Source organism: Lutjanus erythropterus, chromosome 1, assembly GCF_056507025.1.
Source record: "Lutjanus erythropterus isolate fLutEry1 chromosome 1, fLutEry1.hap2, whole genome shotgun sequence".
NCBI classification, from domain to species: Eukaryota; Metazoa; Chordata; class Actinopteri; order Lutjaniformes; family Lutjanidae; genus Lutjanus; species Lutjanus erythropterus.
In genome coordinates, this window is record NC_139317.1 from 28,331,407 (window position 1) to 28,349,811 (window position 18,405).

At 39.5% G+C, this 18,405-nt stretch overlaps 2 protein-coding genes across 2 annotated transcripts in view; both read left to right on the forward strand.

Annotated features, from left to right (window-relative positions):
• Positions 1–18,405, forward strand: part of LOC146333046 (hexokinase HKDC1-like) — a 93,912-nt gene that overhangs the window by 5,048 nt on the left and 70,459 nt on the right. The window contains exons 10-21 of the mRNA XM_084718737.1: positions 839–980; positions 1,561–1,717; positions 1,916–2,064; positions 2,201–2,320; positions 2,525–2,620; positions 2,936–3,035; positions 3,370–3,482; positions 4,192–4,358; positions 4,589–4,744; positions 4,868–4,955; positions 5,548–5,693; positions 5,881–6,295. Of these exons, the coding sequence (XP_084574863.1) occupies positions 839–980; positions 1,561–1,717; positions 1,916–2,064; positions 2,201–2,320; positions 2,525–2,620; positions 2,936–3,035; positions 3,370–3,482; positions 4,192–4,358; positions 4,589–4,744; positions 4,868–4,955; positions 5,548–5,693; positions 5,881–6,013 (1,567 nt within the window). The 3' untranslated portion in view covers positions 6,014–6,295. The remainder of the gene's footprint in view (positions 1–838; positions 981–1,560; positions 1,718–1,915; positions 2,065–2,200; positions 2,321–2,524; positions 2,621–2,935; positions 3,036–3,369; positions 3,483–4,191; positions 4,359–4,588; positions 4,745–4,867; positions 4,956–5,547; positions 5,694–5,880; positions 6,296–18,405) is intronic.
• The window catches only part of hk1 (hexokinase 1), a 29,444-nt gene continuing 26,207 nt past the window's right edge, over positions 15,169–18,405 (forward strand). The window contains exon 1 of the mRNA XM_084718772.1: positions 15,169–15,551. Coding sequence (XP_084574898.1) covers positions 15,489–15,551 — 63 coding nt within the window. The 5' untranslated portion in view covers positions 15,169–15,488. The remainder of the gene's footprint in view (positions 15,552–18,405) is intronic.

The window sequence follows — 18,405 nt, forward strand, 5'->3', positions numbered from 1 at the left end:
ATAACAAAAATAATGATTTAGTCCTTTCACACTGCACACATACATAAACAAAATAACATGACATGACATGACATGACATGACATGACATGACATGACATGAAATAACATAACATAACATAACATAATACAAACAAAAACTTGTTTAAACAAGAAAACATAAACAAAAACATTAACTAAAAACTTTAATTAAATGAGAAAACAAACGTTGCTTCTTTTTCAGGGTTCTGGTGCTGTGTGGTCCATTTGAATAGAAAAAAATATTAATGTTATCAGTGACACTTTCCTGCTGTGCGAAACTGTCTGCAGTGAAAAAAGCCTATTAAAAAAAATCAACAAAGAGAGTAAAACCTTAGGATATATAACTGTTTTATACAAAACAGTGTAAAATTCTGTAAGCAAGTTTGGGCCAAATTCAGTATTCACACACCAAGAGCCTTCCAGCACAGGTTTCTCTTTTAACTGCAATTAGAGATCTATGTTAAATTTTGAATGAACTGAAGATCTAATTGTAATATAAATATTAATATAAATCCATTCCATCTCTCTCCCTGTCTCTCGCTCTCTCTCTCTCTACCCATATATATGTATATGTGTGTGTGTGTGTGTGTGTGTGTGTGTGTGTGTGTGTAAACATGCAAGCATAAAAACAAGATCCAGTATCTTGAATGATCAATATGACTGATCACATTGTTGTGACCATTTAAATTCAAATTAAAATATAATTGGATTCTTAATTGTTAAATCAACACTGTGCCAGACGTCTACATTGGGAAATCACAATGTTGGGGATGTTGTTTCAGTTGCTAAAAGTTTAAACTTTATGCTCCTTCCTTTCAGGTATCCGAAACGTCTGCATAAAGTCGTACGCCGGTTGCATCCTGAGTGCCATGTCAGATTTGTCCTCTCAGACAGTGGCAGCAGCAAAGGAGCTGCCCTGGTGGCTGCAGTCGCCCAACGACTGGCATCACTAAGGAGACAGGTTAGTGTCCTTTCTGTGTGTTCAGCCCAGTCACATGCCAAAGTGTGCAACTGACCAACCGACCCACTACAGGATAGCATTTCAGTGTCGAGTTCTGGCTAACTGAGGCATTAAAAAGCACACGTGTGAAAGTTTAGTACCAGCAGGGGGTAATAATGATGGGGGCAAAGAACAAATATGGTATAAAGAGCAAGAAAGTCCATGTGGTGAGGAGTCTGGGGTGGATGGGTAAAACAGGACTTTGACACAAGAGACCAGGGTTTCGTTCCCATATGAGACAAAAGTCAAAGTTGGTTATTTTAACCTAAACCATCATGCTTTCCTAGGTTGCCTAAACCTAACCAAACTGTGAATGTCATCTGAAATGTTTGTCAGCAAGCTTTATTTTGAAAGTCTTATCTGACATTGTGTTATTGCTAACTTGACCCCTGAATGAGAACACATGTACTTTTCACACTTAGGTGTGACAGAACGTGACACTAAGACAGTGGACCCATGGCTCTATTGGAGGCTTTGGTGTGCTATCCTCATTAGTGCTATCATATTTGATATTACACAGTACCTTGTACTTGTATTCCAGGTGGATGAGACGCTGGCTCCCTTCAGACTGAGTCAAGAGCAGCTGCAGCTGGTCAAGGGCAGGATGAGGGTGGGGCTGGAGGCAGGACTGAAGAATAAAGGCTCCTCTACCATCAAGATGCTGCCTTCTTTTGTGTACAATACACCTGATGGCACAGGTCAGAAACTAAGAGAAAACACAATGAGAAAAAATAATTGTCAGAATATTGTCAACCTTTTTTTTTTTTTTTAATAAAGTTTTTAAAGTTGTTTCAAAGTTGCCGTTTAATTAACCAGGAGAGGACAAAACAACTGAACTGAATTAAATAAAAAACTTATCTTTATAATCAGTTGGCTATTTTTTTGTGTTTTTCCAGAGCATGGAAAGTATCTCGCCCTGGATCTGGGGGGAACAAACTTCAGAGCTTTGCTGGTGAACTTCAAAAAAGGTCTGCAACAGAACGCACGACTTTACCATAAGATCTACACCATACCACTGGAGATAATGCAGGGAACTGGAGAAGAGGTGGGACATTTTGTTGGAGTGTTAGTACTAAATAAATTACTGAGCTGAGAAGCGCTGTACATGCAGTATTGTCTCAACATACCTGACAAGTTTTCATTGAAAATGTTTATGTCTCTGTTCTTCTGTGTGTCTGTAGTTGTTTGATCATATAGCGCAGTGTGTTAGCGACTTCCTGGACTACATGGGTATGAAGAACGCTCATCTTCCCGCAGGCTTCACCTTCTCTTTCCCCTGTGAGCAGACATCTATTGACACGGCAAGTGTGCACATCAAAGTGTGGGGCTTGAGCACCAGAAAACTCTTTATCATAAGTATATGAGTATAATAACAGCAACCCATGATCAATAATTGATCAAATCAATAGCCTTTAAATATAGCTCTTCAGAATATAATTACACAGTGAAATACACAAGTAAATCAACAAAGGAGAAACAATTTTGTAACCTTTGTATGTCTATAGGGCACACTGGTGAGCTGGACCAAAGGCTTCAAGGCCACAGACTGTGAAGGACATGATGTTGTTAACATGCTGAGGGAGGCCATCAAGAGACGCAACGTGAGTCCAAACACAGCAGGACACACATCTTTTACAAAGATTATCTGGGTTTGTCAGATGAGGTTGAAGAACAACGCTGCAATCTTCCCAGTTTGTTCTTTGCATTGATGTTTGAGAGTAAATTACATTCTTGCATGTTGAGTAGCTAAAAACATACAGCTCAGTGTGTAGCTATGAGAACATATCCTGTTATAATTGTACTGTACAGTAGCATGGATACACAACGTGTGTGTGTGTGTGCGTATGTGTGTGTGTGTGTGTGTGTGTGTGTGTGTGTGTGTGTGTGTGTGTGTGTGTGTGTATTTGTACTTGTAGGACTTTGACTTGGACATAGTAGCAGTAGTCAATGACACAGTTGGGACCATGATGAGCTGTGCCTATGAAGATCCTCAGTGTGAAATTGGACTAATTGCTGGTATGTGGCCTTTAGAGTGTTTACATTTTTGTTGACATTTCGGCAAGTCATCGCTCTGTTGTGTGCTTTCTGAGACTGAGGTCTTTGTGTTCGAATGAAGGCTGGAGTTATGTTTAGGGTTGTGGTCAGCCTTGTAGTTGAAGTTTGAGTTAAAAACAGCAGGGTCTTCACAAGTACTGTTTGTGTGATTGCAACTGTTGCTAAGCATGCTGGATTGTGTCTCTAAACACGAGCTGCTGAGTTTGACAAGCAGTACATATTTTGAATTCTTGCTTCTTTTTAATTGTAATGTTTTATATAACACATAAATCAACTATCTGATTCTGTTTCCCAGGAACTGGCACGAATGTTTGTTACATGGAGGAACTGAAGAACATTGAGAAGACTAGACCAAAGACAGGAAAAATGGAAAGAGAAGAGGGGACGCTTGAGGGAGAGGAGGATAAGGTAGAAGATGAACATTCACAGTGTTTACTTTGTCAGTGAGCTGTGAACGCCCTGAGAGGCAAGTAAGGAAAAATGTTGGTGATTCATTTTCTAAGACTGATCTAAATGTTTTTCTCTCCTGTGTTAATGTCAGATGACAGTTTGCCAAGACAATAAAGTTAGTTTTTCCATCTGTGAAACCTGGTATGGAAAAAAAGTTTTGTCAGGTGTTTTTTTTTTGTCAGGTTTATTTAGGCCACAAGAGGCTGAAGTGCACTCCTGCCCCACTTTTAAATACGACTACAAGCATTCATGATTTCCCCCACAAGTGAGTTTTAACAGTTGTGCACTTCAGCCTCTTGTGGTTGAAATGAGTATTACAACAAAAAGCAAACAAAAATTATACTGATTTTTTTTTTTTTTGACAGGTTTCTTTGACAAATCATTCAGTGCACTTCTCTTCAAAAAATTTTCACCCCATTAGAAAAATAATTCTGACAGAACTTTATTTTCCACCCTGGTTTCACACACGATTTTTTAAATGAAACCCGACAAACCCCTTTTTTCACCTGTTCTTAAATTATGAACACAGGAAAGAAAACATCTTAGAAAATGGATCACCAACTTTTTTTCCTCTCGCTTGCCTATCAGGGTTTCCGTAGCGAGATGCAGTGATTTCAGGTTAAATAAATTTTTAGATGTTAACACAGTTGTTTGTTTCTGCTCGCAGCAGGATGGTGTGACTGAAAGAGTGAAGAAGGTGGGGGATGCTGAGATATCAAAGATGTGTATAAACACAGAGTGGGGGGGTCTGGGTGATGACGGCTCTCTGGATGACATCATCACACCTTATGACATCGAGGTGAACCAAAACTCAATCAACCCTGGAAAACAAAGGTTAGAAACGCTCACTGTGTGTGAGTCTGTGCACCTCTGGATGTACCCTGATGTTTGTACACATATGTGGATATTCTCTTACCTGTACATGCTTTTTAAAGTGTTAATCATGTAGTTGTGTGCTCATGTGTTAAGGCTACGTATTAACTTTCATGCACATGAATGTGTCTTATCCTCCTGTGAAGTGACTTAGTGGGTCTAATAGATGATATGTGTCTGTGGGCATGCAGGTTTGAGAAGCTGACCAGTGGGATGTATTTGGGAGAAATTGTCCGCCACGTTTTGTTGGATTTAACCAGAGGAGGTTTACTGTTCAGAGGACACGTCACTGAAACTTTAAAAACACCTGGAATATTTGAAACCAAATATCTGTCGCAAATAGAGAGGTAGGAGAAACTGTGTGTGTGTGTGTGTTTGAGTGTGAGACTGCATGTGTAAATATAACACACATACTTCTGTTTAAGTGTGTATTTTACAGTAATGCGTGCAACTATGTTGTCTCCCCCTAGTGACCGCTTGGCTCTGCTGCAGGTCAGATCTATTCTCCAACAGTTGGGGCTTGACAGCACCTGTGATGACAGTATCATCGTCAAAGAGGTAGAGGACAGAAAATTGTCATGTTTGCAGAAGAACGGCTGTTTCAGACTTTTATGCAACTTTCAATTTTACTTTTAAATCAGTGTGTTTTTGAAGTAAAATGCACCTACCACAAGTGTGTGGTGGCGTCTGTATCTGCAGAGAGATCCTGCTCTGCCTGTTTTTTCTCAACATGCAGTGTAGCCATCATTAATGTAATTAGCTACACGTGTTCTTTTATTGTTTTGACATGTCAATAACATTTGCCATAGAGCCTTATTAGTAAACTACAGGGAGTATTTAGATAATAAAGTGACCATGCCACTCAAAACTTTTGAACCATGTCAGAGGTATACATTTACAACATAATTCTGCAACCATATGGCCTATTTCTTGTCTCAAATGCCACACAGAGGTTAAAAGTTTACATGTTGAAACACCACAATGTCCAGAAACTCATGTTCTCTGTTGCAACCTCACTTTGGTATTCAGAGAGATTCTTTTTTCCACTGGTTTGAAGAGTGATATGATATTTTCTGGCTCAGCAAACTGTGGCACCAACAGTCTGTTATGTGTTGCAATAATGATGATAATGGGTTTCATTGTTACGCAGGTATGTGGAGCAGTGTCACGCCGCGCAGCTCAGCTGTGTGGGGCAGGAATGGCGGCCGTGGTCGATAAGATCAGAGAGAACCGAGGACTGGACCATCTGAACATCACTGTAGGGGTGGATGGAGCACTCTACAAATTACATCCACAGTGAGTTATTTCTTATTTTTATTTGGTGTACTCGTGGCGCAAAACTACTGCAAAAAGGATTCAGGTGATTTGAATGTTTTGTTTTTGATGACAGGATTCAAGTTACGCTTTTTCCCTTTATTTTGTTTCATCAAATCACTTTATAAAAAAACTGAGCCGTTTTTCTTATTTTGTTGCATGTTTCTAGTTTTGCTGGAATCCTTCAAGAGACGGCCAGAGTTTTAGCTCCTCAGTGTAACGTGACCTTCCTGCCATCAGAGGAAGGCAGTGGGAAGGGTGCTGCCCTCATCTCAGCTGTGGCCAGAAAGAGGAATGACTGAAGAAATATGATATAGCAAAGTTTTGCTTTCACTTTTCTACAATTTAGAATACCCAGTTCCATCAGCACTACTGCTCCTGTCACTGCGTGTTTCCTCTTCTGGGAGAGCTGCAGGCCACCGTATGTCACCTCAGATACAAGTGGAGTCGGCAACAGCTTCTTTTCACCTGACAGCAAGAAGCTTTACCTTCCACCCATGAACACAGCCATTTGCATGACAGATGTCAGGGATTAAATTCTGCTTTGCAAGAATAGTTGAAGAACTAGATTCAGATTTTTTTTTGTCGTTTGTCAATGCTTGTTTCTCCTCTTAGAGAAAACTTTTTTCTTAGTTGTTCCTTTAAACCCCCTTCTTTAATTATTATCTTTATACTAGAGATGACTTTTAAAATTTCAATAAACATATTTGAGCAAAAATATTTGGTTCTTGACCCATATTTGTTACATGAGGGCTTTAAATCAAAGCCGTCGAATGTCATGGGAAAAGTGTCAGGACCACAGCTGCACCACTTCATGAAACTGTTAGTCTGGCACTGATTAGATACTCTGCCTTTGATATCAGCGCTGAGTAGCTAGTTTTGCAGAGAAAGAACACTCATATCAAAAATCACGCCCTGCAAACTACACAAGGTTAGCACTTCACATGAGGCCAAACACAAAGCATACACACAGTTGTTCTAACTGCTAGTTCAGTTCAGTTTTTTTTTTTATGTGATTATACTGTACATATGATCTGATTCTAAGAGGATAAGACTGAACTGAAGAACTAGTTTTGTCCCCTTTGCTCAAACATTCACCCACACTGCTTCCTCACAAATGTGCTCCATTTCACTGAATGGTTTATATTAATAATGTGTGTGTGTGTTTTTTTTTAACAATATAGAAGTGTTCAAATAACTTCAATGGATACAAATATCTCAGTCAGGACTGTCCAAAGTGCAGACCCAGGTCCGGATGCAGACTGAACAACAAGTCAGTGTGGACCCAACCCATAACTCATGCTATGAATACAATACATGCAACGTTTCTATTGTTAAAATAAAACTTCTATTGATCAATAAATTATGACGTTGAATAAATAGTGTAGTTGGAGATCATTCACAGCTATTCTGCCCCCAAATGAATGTGCTGTCATCGACATCAGTGTTGTAGCAACGTGAATTGCTGGAGAGAGTGTTGTGTGTTGTTGCTGCTGAGCTCATACATTATCTTTACACCAAAGAATTTGCTATCAGGTCTTAAATTTCTATTTTCCCACTAGGCTTTGATGTACTTCGACTCTGTTAACTGTGTTGACCTTGAATAAAATCGGATGCAGACCTTTGAGTAATAACTTTGAAAACCCCTGACCAAAGTGGTCCAGTTATAAAAGATAAATATTGCACATTTGTAAATCTTAATCATGTTTGTATCTGTAATTTGGTTAATATGTTCCTAATTTATTTGAATATTTAATAGATTTGGAAAATATAGTGTTATATAAAGTGACAGAGAAGGTGTGTGTGTGTGTGTGTGTGTGTGTGTGTGTGTGTGTGTGTGTGTGTGTGTGTGTGTGTGTTTGTGTGTGTGTGTGTGTGTGTGTGTTAGTCAGCAGTATCTCAGTATTGATAAAGGGCAGGAGGAGGATTGGAATGCCGCTGACCACATTTCCCAACAATAAAAACAACCAACGCTGTGTTCTGTCATTCTGGACAGACTCCCTGTCCTTGTGATCGCCTGTCTGTCTCTCTGTCTGTCTCTACATCTGTGCCATTTTGGTCATCCTGTCTGTCTGCTTTATCTGTCTTGCTGGATCCTTGCCCATTCACTTGTTTCTTTATCTGTCTGTCTGCACGTAATATACTGAACAGTACACACAGTATACAGACAGAACCATGTTTAGTTTTACACATTTAATATAACAAGTGAACTGAAGATGGAGTGTTTTAGTATTGTATGTTTTTGTGCATGTGATGGTTGTGCTTCTTATTCATCCTTTACAGAAAATAAATCAATGTACATGTTGCATTATAGTCTCGAACTACTGATTTGACAATACTGCGCAGGGAATGAGCAGTGCAATGATCAGGGTACTTAGGCTAATCCATTCATGACAGATTAGATGATGTGTTGAAAATGAAGGCAGGCTGCCAGCAGCTCAGGAATACAGAAAATAATGCAAAGCAAAACCAAAGTGTCAAGAAAGAAAGAGTGATGGAGAGAAACAAATTAGAGAGGATTAAAGAAAGGAAGGAAGTAAATGTATTGAGAAAGACTGCGTGCTAACAGGAGTGAAACAGTAGCTAATCTGTCAGGGATTAACATGTTAGAATGCTACCAGCTGAGGGCTACAACACACACACACACACATACACACGTGCACAAACACACACACAGAGCATGGTAATCCCGCACTGTCCTAGTAGTGACCTAGTAGCTTCACAGTTAAACCACACATGCACTGATTCTGCAGCTTCAGTGCAGCAGCACAGTCAAACACAGCTGGACAGCTAAATCTGCAGCACAGTGAAGTGACTGATACAGAAGCTGGCGTGTTTTCTTTTCGTCTCACGTTCTGTGACTCGTATCATAGCTTCCTTTAATGTCTCTTTTTATTTACTTTCATGTTTTTTCATCCTTAAGTTAGTTTCTTAACTTTTCACAGTTAGCTTGGTACATACTGTTAATAGTATTCTCCATTCTGTATATAGTTATTTTGAGCATTTTGATAATCACCTCAGTGTTTTAATAACTGTTAGCAACGTTAGCTAGCTAGCTAGGTAGCATCATCTTCTTCATTCCAACTTGACAGAAATAAATTAAAACTCACCAGAAACGTCCTGGTTCATCTTTACACTGTTCCAACAATCACACACACTGGTTTGCTCAAAATAAACCCTTTATTCACTGAGTTAGCTATATTAAAATACTGTGAGAGAAGTGAGAGGGAGGTCGAACATCAGAGAAGCGGCAGGGAGAAACGCCAAGTACAGCCATTTTTAATTTGACATCTAATGTGGTGATAAAGGGTTTATTTCAACAAAACAATCGGAGCTGGTGATTGGTGGAGCAGTGGAAAGCAAAGCAAAATGTTTAGAGATGTTATTTGTTTCTGTCGAGTTTGAATCAAGACAACAATGCTAGCTAGCTAGCTAACAGTTATCTACACTTAAGTGATTCTAAAAACGCTCAAAGAAAAGAAAACTATACAAAACAAACAGCAAGTACAATAAACAATATGTACAAAACTAACTGTGGATTTGTTGAATTATCATGAAGATGAAGACTGCAGCTGGCAGAACAAGCTGACATCTAACGTTGATCCTGAAGGGCGCCATGAAAGTCTAGTGCGTTTTTGCCACTGACAGACTCAGCTTGTTCGCCACAGGCTTCATTTACAGAAACTCATATTGTCATTGTAAGACACACTTCCAATGTAATGTTAGCCTGGTAGCTAGCGTCATCATCTTCATTAAAACTCTACAGAAACAAAATAAATATCAACAAAAACATATTGGCTCAACTTTCCACTGCAGCAACATACCAGCTTTGGTTGTTTGGTTCAAATAAACCGTTATCTCAGTTAGAGTTAGATGTGAAAATACTCTGGTTGTACAAGTGCTTCTCTGATGTCCAACCTTCCCTCTCGCTCCTCTTCTGTTATTCTCTCATCTACCTCTGAATTAAGGATTTATTTTGACCAAATCAGTGTTGGTGATTGCTGGAACAGGGGAAAGATGAATCATAACTCTTCTGGTGAGTTTTACTTTGTTTCTGTCCAGTTTGAATGAAGACAATGATGCTAGCTAGTTGGCTAATGTTGCTAACTGTTATCTAAGACACTAGTGTAGCGTCATTATGTAGCACATTGTCATCAATGACAATAGTGCAATTTTGTAGTGTAAGACACTACAAAATGAATGGTAAATAATACATATTAAAAATATGCGCAAGCTAACTGTGAAATTTGAACTAAGGTAACATTACTATAGCCCTAACATGAAGTAACCAGATGTGCATCTCATCCCACTACACTGTGGAAGCAGGAAACATCAATTGCCTCTTCTCTACTTTAAAACACATTTACTGTAGGCTGCATCCCTGCAGGGTGCATCTGAATAACCCCAAATGCCCCTGACGTCTTTAAGTCTTCCTGAATAGACATTCCTCAGGGAGCAAGGTGTGTGAGTCTTATTATACATTCACTTTCTTTGTGTGTGTGTATTCAAGTCTCTGTGACTATGTGGGTGTGTGTCTTTGTCTCCCCTGTAAACTAACAATAAGAGCTTTGACACACACACATGCACACACAAACAGAAATGGCCATTAGTAGATGGGCAGAGTTTAGACGCCAGTTCTTCAGGACCTAGAAAGGAACAAGCTCTGGCCCCTCTCTGGTAGGACTGTGCTCTGCTTTCTCAACGTAAAGTACTTTAATTTTTATTTGACACCTAGTTATTTTCTCCAAAGATACAATGAATAGAAGCTTGAAGCCGGGATGTGAACCTCTATGTGGAGTGGATGGTGGAAAAACGGGATGCCACAATGTCCCAAAGCATCATTGTGGAGACAACTGTAGGACGCCGACTCCGCTTGATCATGGAAAATCTTTATCGACAAAGGTAATTTAATTATCCAGGTAGTATAATAACATAGATGAGCTAACGCTGCTGGGATTATCTGTAATAGTGCAACTGCTGGATCAGTGCTGAAGATGTGGGATTAGTTGTGACACTGATACAAAGCTGAGGTGTGCAGGTAAACTTGAACCCCAGATCTTAAAAATGCAGCGTGTTTTCACGTAACGCCACAGATCCGTCATACATGTTATCAGTTAGTTTTCTGTTCAGCTTTGTTCTAGTGGTTAACTTACTTTCATAGGTGTAAGCATCCAGTAGGAGCATGGTGGCTAATGATAGCTTGTGTATCTTGATTTGTGGTATCAATATAGCTGTCAGCCATCACAGCCATGGACCTGTGACCTTTCCCATGGCAGACATGCTAACAGGTGGCTAACCGTTACAGCTCTATAATTTAGACAAAGTAAAGTGAGAAATGCCAGCAGATTGAGTTGACTTTCCCACAGCAGACATTTTTATTTTCAGACCCTTTTTATTTGCACTGATGTTCTCTTTGGTTTGATTTCAAATCACAAAAAAGGTTTGTATTTTTTTTTATTAATTCTTGTTTAAAATCTTTTTGGAAAAAAGATAGCCAGATGCTAGCCAGGGCTGTTTTATATGGCATGTTGCTGGATAAAGTTCCTATATTTCTGGTATTAGAGAGTATTTCACAGTAAACCTATATGCAAATGTTGTATAGACAGACCCTTGGACTAATAAAATTCCTTATTTTACAAAGAAAATAGACCTACACTCCAGCAAAAATGTACCAACTGAGAACTGACTCTAATGGATGATGATGAACTTGTTGGCTTTGTATTGTTACTGACAGAAAGAAGACATTTGACATGAGAAAACAGCAGTGGGTTAGGAACCTTACATGATATGATGTTTATTTATTAATTAATTTATTTAATGAATATTAGAGAAGTGAAGTCCCTCCCCTTCCAGTGTACCCCATGGGACCTTAGTTTGGAAAAAATATGAATGGTAGTCAAGAGACAAATTATTTTTCGATCCTGTTTGGATTATATCAGGAATTTGAAATATGATATTTGTAAATTTAAAGATAAGACAAGACAAGAACATCACAGTTTGTGGTAGGTTTGTCATATTTTCATTCGGTGTTGTGTGAAACTGCTCAGTGAACTACATCACAAAAAAATTATCAAAAAATTATTTGTCTCTCGCCATTGACTACAGTTCATGTTTTTTTTTAAGTTCCCATGGAGGTCCACCAGGTGGAGAGAGACTTCATATACCTATGCTCTGAAACAACAACCTCAACAAAACTACTGTCAACGTATCTGAAACAGTTTGTGTAGCAGCACACACGACTCTCACTGCTGCTCGCTGCACACAAATACAACAAGTCCAGGCAGGTTGACAGGGAGGATGTTTAAGGGAAGACATCACAAGCTGCAGAAGAAGCAGATGGGTACAGTGACAAAAAAACAAAACAGTCACACCATTTAAATACAGTGAAGTTTCTGGCATCCATTAATTAATTAAAACATCACAGATGGTGTAGTGTAAAACATACTGAGCATGGAGTTCACTAATCACAGATTCAGTGCTGTATTGTTTTGTGCTGTATTTTGTCTAAGAGAAGAGAAATATGAAAATCTGCATTAGAAATCTGCTATATTGAGCAGTCAGACATGGACTTTATGTTTTTTACTGTATGCTGTAAAGGTAGAATAATTTGTCTGTTGCTGTAAACACACCAGAAAGATAGTTTACTGATTATTGAGTCCTATTCCCAGAACACCAAACACTGATGTTGTACTTTGCTAAAGCTTCTCATGCAAAATAATGAGAAAAATAAGAAGGTAAGGTCGGGGTCTCTGGGGATGCAGACACTGCCACACACTTCTGGTGGGTCATGGATGATGATTGAGAGGGATTATTTTTGAGTGTGTCAGTACATTAAGTTTTTCATTCCTCATGTCAAATTCATGCATAGTCTGCTCTTAAGCACTGGAAGCTGTGACACATTTAGGTTCAGTCATCATTGCTTTAACAGATGACAAAAATAGAGAATCCAAATTAATACCAGCTTTTGGTTTCCATTTGTCAAGATTCTTGCCTTTACTTAAACCTTTTTTTTTTTTTTTTTTGCTTGATCCTTGCATTAACAAACTCAAGTGTCAGTTACAAAGCATCATCTGTATAAAACTTATTGGAGAGTCACTTCAGCATCATGTGGACCAGTCCTGGCTACTCACTTTGCCACACCGCTGCTGTATTAAGGTGGAATTAACTCCACGGCCCACATAGTAGTTGTATAGAGGATTACAGTCCCTGTGTGTGTGTGTGTGTGTGTGAGTAAGTGTGGTTGTTCTCTGGACAGTCCAGACAACACACAGCTGTTGTTGTGATGATGATGATGTCACGTCTGTCTGAAAGGACAGTGGAAAGTGGCTGTCTGATGACTCTCATGATGATGGAGTGAGGGAGTGAGTGACTGCTTCAGGATTATGCCGCACTTTTAAGAGGTAAATAGACAAATGAAAAAGGCGAAGCATCTGTACACTGATCTCTGTTGCAACCCTCTAGTTTACTGTCTAAAGCTTTTAGTCACACTGACCCACACAGAGTCTCACATACAGGGAGGCAGAGACATACATTTTTCATTAGCACACCTGAGGTGATAAAAGGCCTTTCGGGGGTGCAACACACTTAGAAATATTACAAAACTTTATTTGATTATTATTTGCTCTTAGATGTTTATATTTTCCATGTTTGTTGGTGTTTGACTGGAAACCCACATTTCAAAGCATAGGACATGATGATGATGGCGAACCAAAGAATCTTAAATTTACAATCATATCACTGGGAAAATAATTCAAGTCTCATATTTTAGGACCTGAACACAGAGAACATGTAGTATTTTTTCTTGAAAAATGACATTCATCAAACTGATTCATCAACTAATTGTTATCAACTAATTTTTCAGCTCAGTGTCAGTCATAGCAATGGTCTTTAATAATCACACTCAGCTCACACAGGCAGAGACCAGCCCTATAATCACACACGTGAGGTCCAGCTGCCCACCACCTACAGCTTCAGGGTTCCCGGCAGGGTTTTATGGAAGGGTGGGGTACCTCTCCTGAACAAAGACAGCCTCTGCAAACATTATCAAAAGTTAATACCCTTTCACGAAGAATAAAACTTTGAAGTTAAAATAAGCAGGGATTCTAGAGATACAGCAAATATTTAATGTCATTTAACAGTTAAATGTATCACAGGGTGAAATATTTCATGATCTGGGTGGCTTACCACTGCAGGTAAACAACTTTCTCGGGGGAAACCCACACTTGGTACACTTTGTGAGCCATGTGACCAATTTGCCTGACCAAAGAAAAAAATCAGTAACACACTTTTAAACTTTGTGTCCCAGTATGTGCAGCAGACCTGCAAAGAACTACTTGCCCATTTTCATACAGACAGCAGACAATAAAGCCAGAGGAGCTGACAAACACAGGACAACCCTTTTGGGTTGAACAAAAACACCTACGCTGCAAACAACATTTTGCACATATTTTTATAATATATTTTTTCCCTATGCTATCGTCAATTTTCTATGTATGATTCTTGACTTGCAGCACTTGATTTTTAGCTTTATTTTTATTTTTCCTTTTTCCTTCCTATTATGCACCAGAACAAGAAAGGCAGATTCCTTCTATATGTAACCCTACTTGACAGTAAACTTGATTCAGATTCTGCAGTGACCCTGTATAACTTCCATCACTGACGAGACCATGATATCACAATATTTTTGATCAAATATCTAGTTAGCCAAAATATGAGGGTAACTATTGTTGCGTCCACAAAATTAACACAATGAGGTTTTTGTAAAATAATTTGTGGATTTATTGATTAAGTGGGTAAAGGTAAGTAACAGAACAGCAAGAACAGTCTGGTAAATTCAGAAAATTACATCATTTATATCTAGTCTCATATCAGGATATCAATATAATATCAATAGCCAGCCTTTGCCTTACTGTCCTGTTTCTGAACTCACTCAGACTGTATGAAGCAAAGTTCTGAAGTTTTCCCTCCTCTTCCTCCTCTTCTCAGCCAAATGATTACTGAATGACAAAAATAGAGTGTTTTGACTAATATTAAGGCTGTGAGTCACTTTCTTACTAACACATGCCTATTGGTATGTCACTTAAGAACTTCCTTGAAGTTGTGAAATGGATTTTCCTTGGAAAATAGTAAAGCCGAACTTCCCTCCCGACCTTACTTACGTCTTTCTCTCTCTCTGTCCCTCGCCCCTCCTCCTCCTCCTCCTCCCTGCATCTCCCCCTCCATAATTAGGCAGACCCCCTCTTCCTCTTTCTCCTCCATCACTGAGTTTGCCTCCAAGGCGTCGGCACACCAGCCAGTCACAGAGCAGAGGATGTGGCATGCACCCCCCCCCCTCCATGGCCACTGACACTCTGTAACCAATGAGCTCAGAGTCAGTGGGTGGGGCTCATGTTGTGGCCCTCCCTTCTCCTCTCCCTCTCTGCCTCCTGCAGCTAAACTTGCTGTCTCACTCATGCTTCCTGGCTTCACTCACATGCTCACAGAGAGGAGAGCTGGAGAGTCTTAGCGCACATGAAGCAGCTCTGACTATTTTAAACCACGCCAGATTGGATTCAGGATATTTTTATATCTCTAGCGGCGTGTGACAGATTGTATGTGTGAATTAGAGCCAGAGCAGAGTTTTATTTCCTTTTTTTTTTTACCTTTTTATTTTTTGGGTTTTCTCCATCTGACTGTAGGTGAGCGTGTGTGTGTCTGTCTGTGACAGAGACAGAGAGAGGGAGAGTGTGTGTGTTTGAGTGAGTCTGTATGTGTGTGTAAGAGGGAAAGAGTACCAGGATGATTGCGGCCCAGCTACTAGCCTATTATTTCACTGAACTCAAGGATGATCAGGTTAAAAAGGTGAGTGTTTTCTGTTTCTTCTGCCTCCATCTTTAACATGATGTGTGTATGAGTGGAGTGTGTAGAGAAGCTGATGTGAAGAAATAGCTGTAGTTGAAATAATGAGAGGAGACGAGAGCGTGTGTTTGTAGAGGTCACTGAGTTTAGCTATCCTGTCATCATCATAACTTTGCCATAAAACTGTTTTACTGTACAGCACATGCCAGGAGATTTTTGTTACGTGATACATCTCTTTAAGGAAGTGAATAAATTGCAGAGCATGCTGGGAGGGAAGTGTATGAAACCCCATTACTCAGATTTCTTTTGAGTAAGTTTTAAATCAACGTGGCTCAGTGAGACGTGACAAACTGCACAGGCGTGTGTTTTGCGTAGTAAAATGTGTAAGGAAACACGAGACACACACACACACGGATGTATGATTAGTGCCATGATGTAAGTTTTGAGAGGTGTGGCAAAGAGGAGGAAAGAGGAAGTTAACAGGCACTGATGAAAGGACAAGAGCGGAGGGATGAGAGGCTGGAACTTGACAAGTTGTTTCAAGGGTCACTGAGTTTCTTTAATTTTCTCGTTAACATGATCCACTTTCATTTCTCTCAGAGGTCAAAAGAATAGAAACAAGAAAAGAGCAAAGAGGCCTTTAAGAAGTTTACAGTCTTTCATCATTTTGTAGCAGTTCATTAACAACTGAACCTTTGACACCAATAACCTGTTGAAATGTTATGTTTTCCCTCCAAAAAGAGAAAAATCATCCAAAACAATAACAGTGTACATAATGTACCTCCTTGTTTTCATATCTGCCTCTACCTATTGTCCATATGCTTTGTGTCTTGTTTAAAGTCTGTCCCCACCTTAAGCAACTTTTGTTTTAAAACTTAGGCTCTGTCCTCATGTACACAGGTATTTTTTAAAAGTTGCTTTTTGAAAACACCTGCCAAACTTAAGATATTTAAAAACTTCTTTTTCAGTGTTGTTCTGCAGACAGGGAATTGAATAACTTAATGTCTTTGTTACTATACGTCCTTCTTTCAGAATGTAAAATAGGTACTGGAAATTTTATCAGACGCTAATGTAAAGGGTGTTTCTTTGTAGCTGGGTAAATTCTTTCAACTCTCCCTTTAAGAAAGTCCATCTTGTGTATCATTATTATGTGTTTAAGCTATAAGAATGAGGCAGGAGGCTATGAGTGTAAATGAGAAAAGAAAAACTCCCTAAAGTTGATTCCTGTAGTGTCTTTTAGTAAGTTTTAAGCATGACTGAATATGTAAAAATTAGAGGTGAAAGAGGAGAAGAGTGACATTACGGCTACACTATGAATGCACGCCTTTCATAACTTCTCAGGTCTGCTTCCCTCTGAGTGAGACTTCTGGTATAAAACTCACTGGACCAGTTTTAGTCACCCTGAGAGTGGGATTTGTGTGTGTTTACTTGAGTGTGTGCGTGTGTCAAATGTGACAGAAACTAATGATTATTTTTATTGTCACTTAATCTGTTGATAGTTTTCTCCGCTAACTGTTGCAGATTGAGCTGTTCGGCCCATAACATGTCAAAGAATGTTGAAAAATGTTAGTGTCCCCAAAGCCCGAGGTCATGTTCTTAAATGTCTTGTTTGTCCACAACCCAAAGATATTCAGTTTACTATCGCAGGGGAGTGAAGAACCTAGAAAATATTTGAAAGGCTGAAATTTGAGAATTTTTACTTTTTATTTAAAAAGAGACTTGTGTTTTAGGCTGGTGGACAAAGGAAGCAATGTGAAGATGTCGCTTTGGGCTCTAGGAAAATTAGTATTTTTAATTTTTTTTGCCATTTTATAGACTTAATGATTAATTGATTAATCATGAAAATAATGGTTAGTTGCAACCCTAATTGAGTGTGGCTTTAAATAATGTTTCCATGCAACAGACAACATCAACAACACTAATGTAGTCCTATAAGGTAAAACTGAGTCATAGAATGTTGAAGTACTTGTCCTTTGCATGTGGTGCAAGGTTCCTTTAAGGTCTCACCATGATGATGTCACATTCAGTCATCACCCACTGCAGATTCTGCATTAAAATGTTGGTCCTTTTCCTGCATAAATGGAAAAACTTCCCAGCTATCACGCTTCCTTCCTTTATTTTCCTCTTTGTCCATAGCTGCTTTCTCAGCCCAGTTAAACCGAGCAACCTTCATTCGCATTATTCTCGATACACAAAAGCTGCGTTCCCAGGTGTGTCAGAATCTGTTAAGGTAAAAGACACTCATCAGCAGCCAAGATCGGATGTAACACAACACACCTCCCTCCCTCTTTACTCCTGCTCTCTTCCTCTCCCTGCCTCCCTAAAATAGGCCAGCTTTGAACCATGTGACCATAGGTGACGGGACGAGAAGGCTTACACACAAAGGCACCCACACACACTCACACACACACTGTGCCAGGTGTGTAGCTTTTCAAAGAGCAGGGCTTGTCATGGCCTTAGCAGCAACTTCTCTCATAGTGAAATTGCGCAACATCTAACTCAGGATTTAAACAACTCTAAGTGAATGTATTCAAATAATCTCCTCACTCGTGTGTTTACAGACAAAGTGAGTATGTATCTGCTGTTTCAAAGAGCCTCAATTGGCTCCACTTCACTCAATCCACTGCAGTGTCCTTGACTGTACTCTGATACACTGTGGGCTGTTAGCAGGCATCCAGAGCAGTGTTTCACTGTGTGTGTGTTTGGTGTGTGTGAGGAGTGAAGGTGCAGGAGGAGGGCAGTGTAGAGGACAGTATTTTTCCACATGGCGAGGCTGTGCGAGCACAACATCGTGCACACATACATGCACAATGGAGTCAGGTTTCGTTGCTTTTTGAATCACCTCACGGTGAAGAGG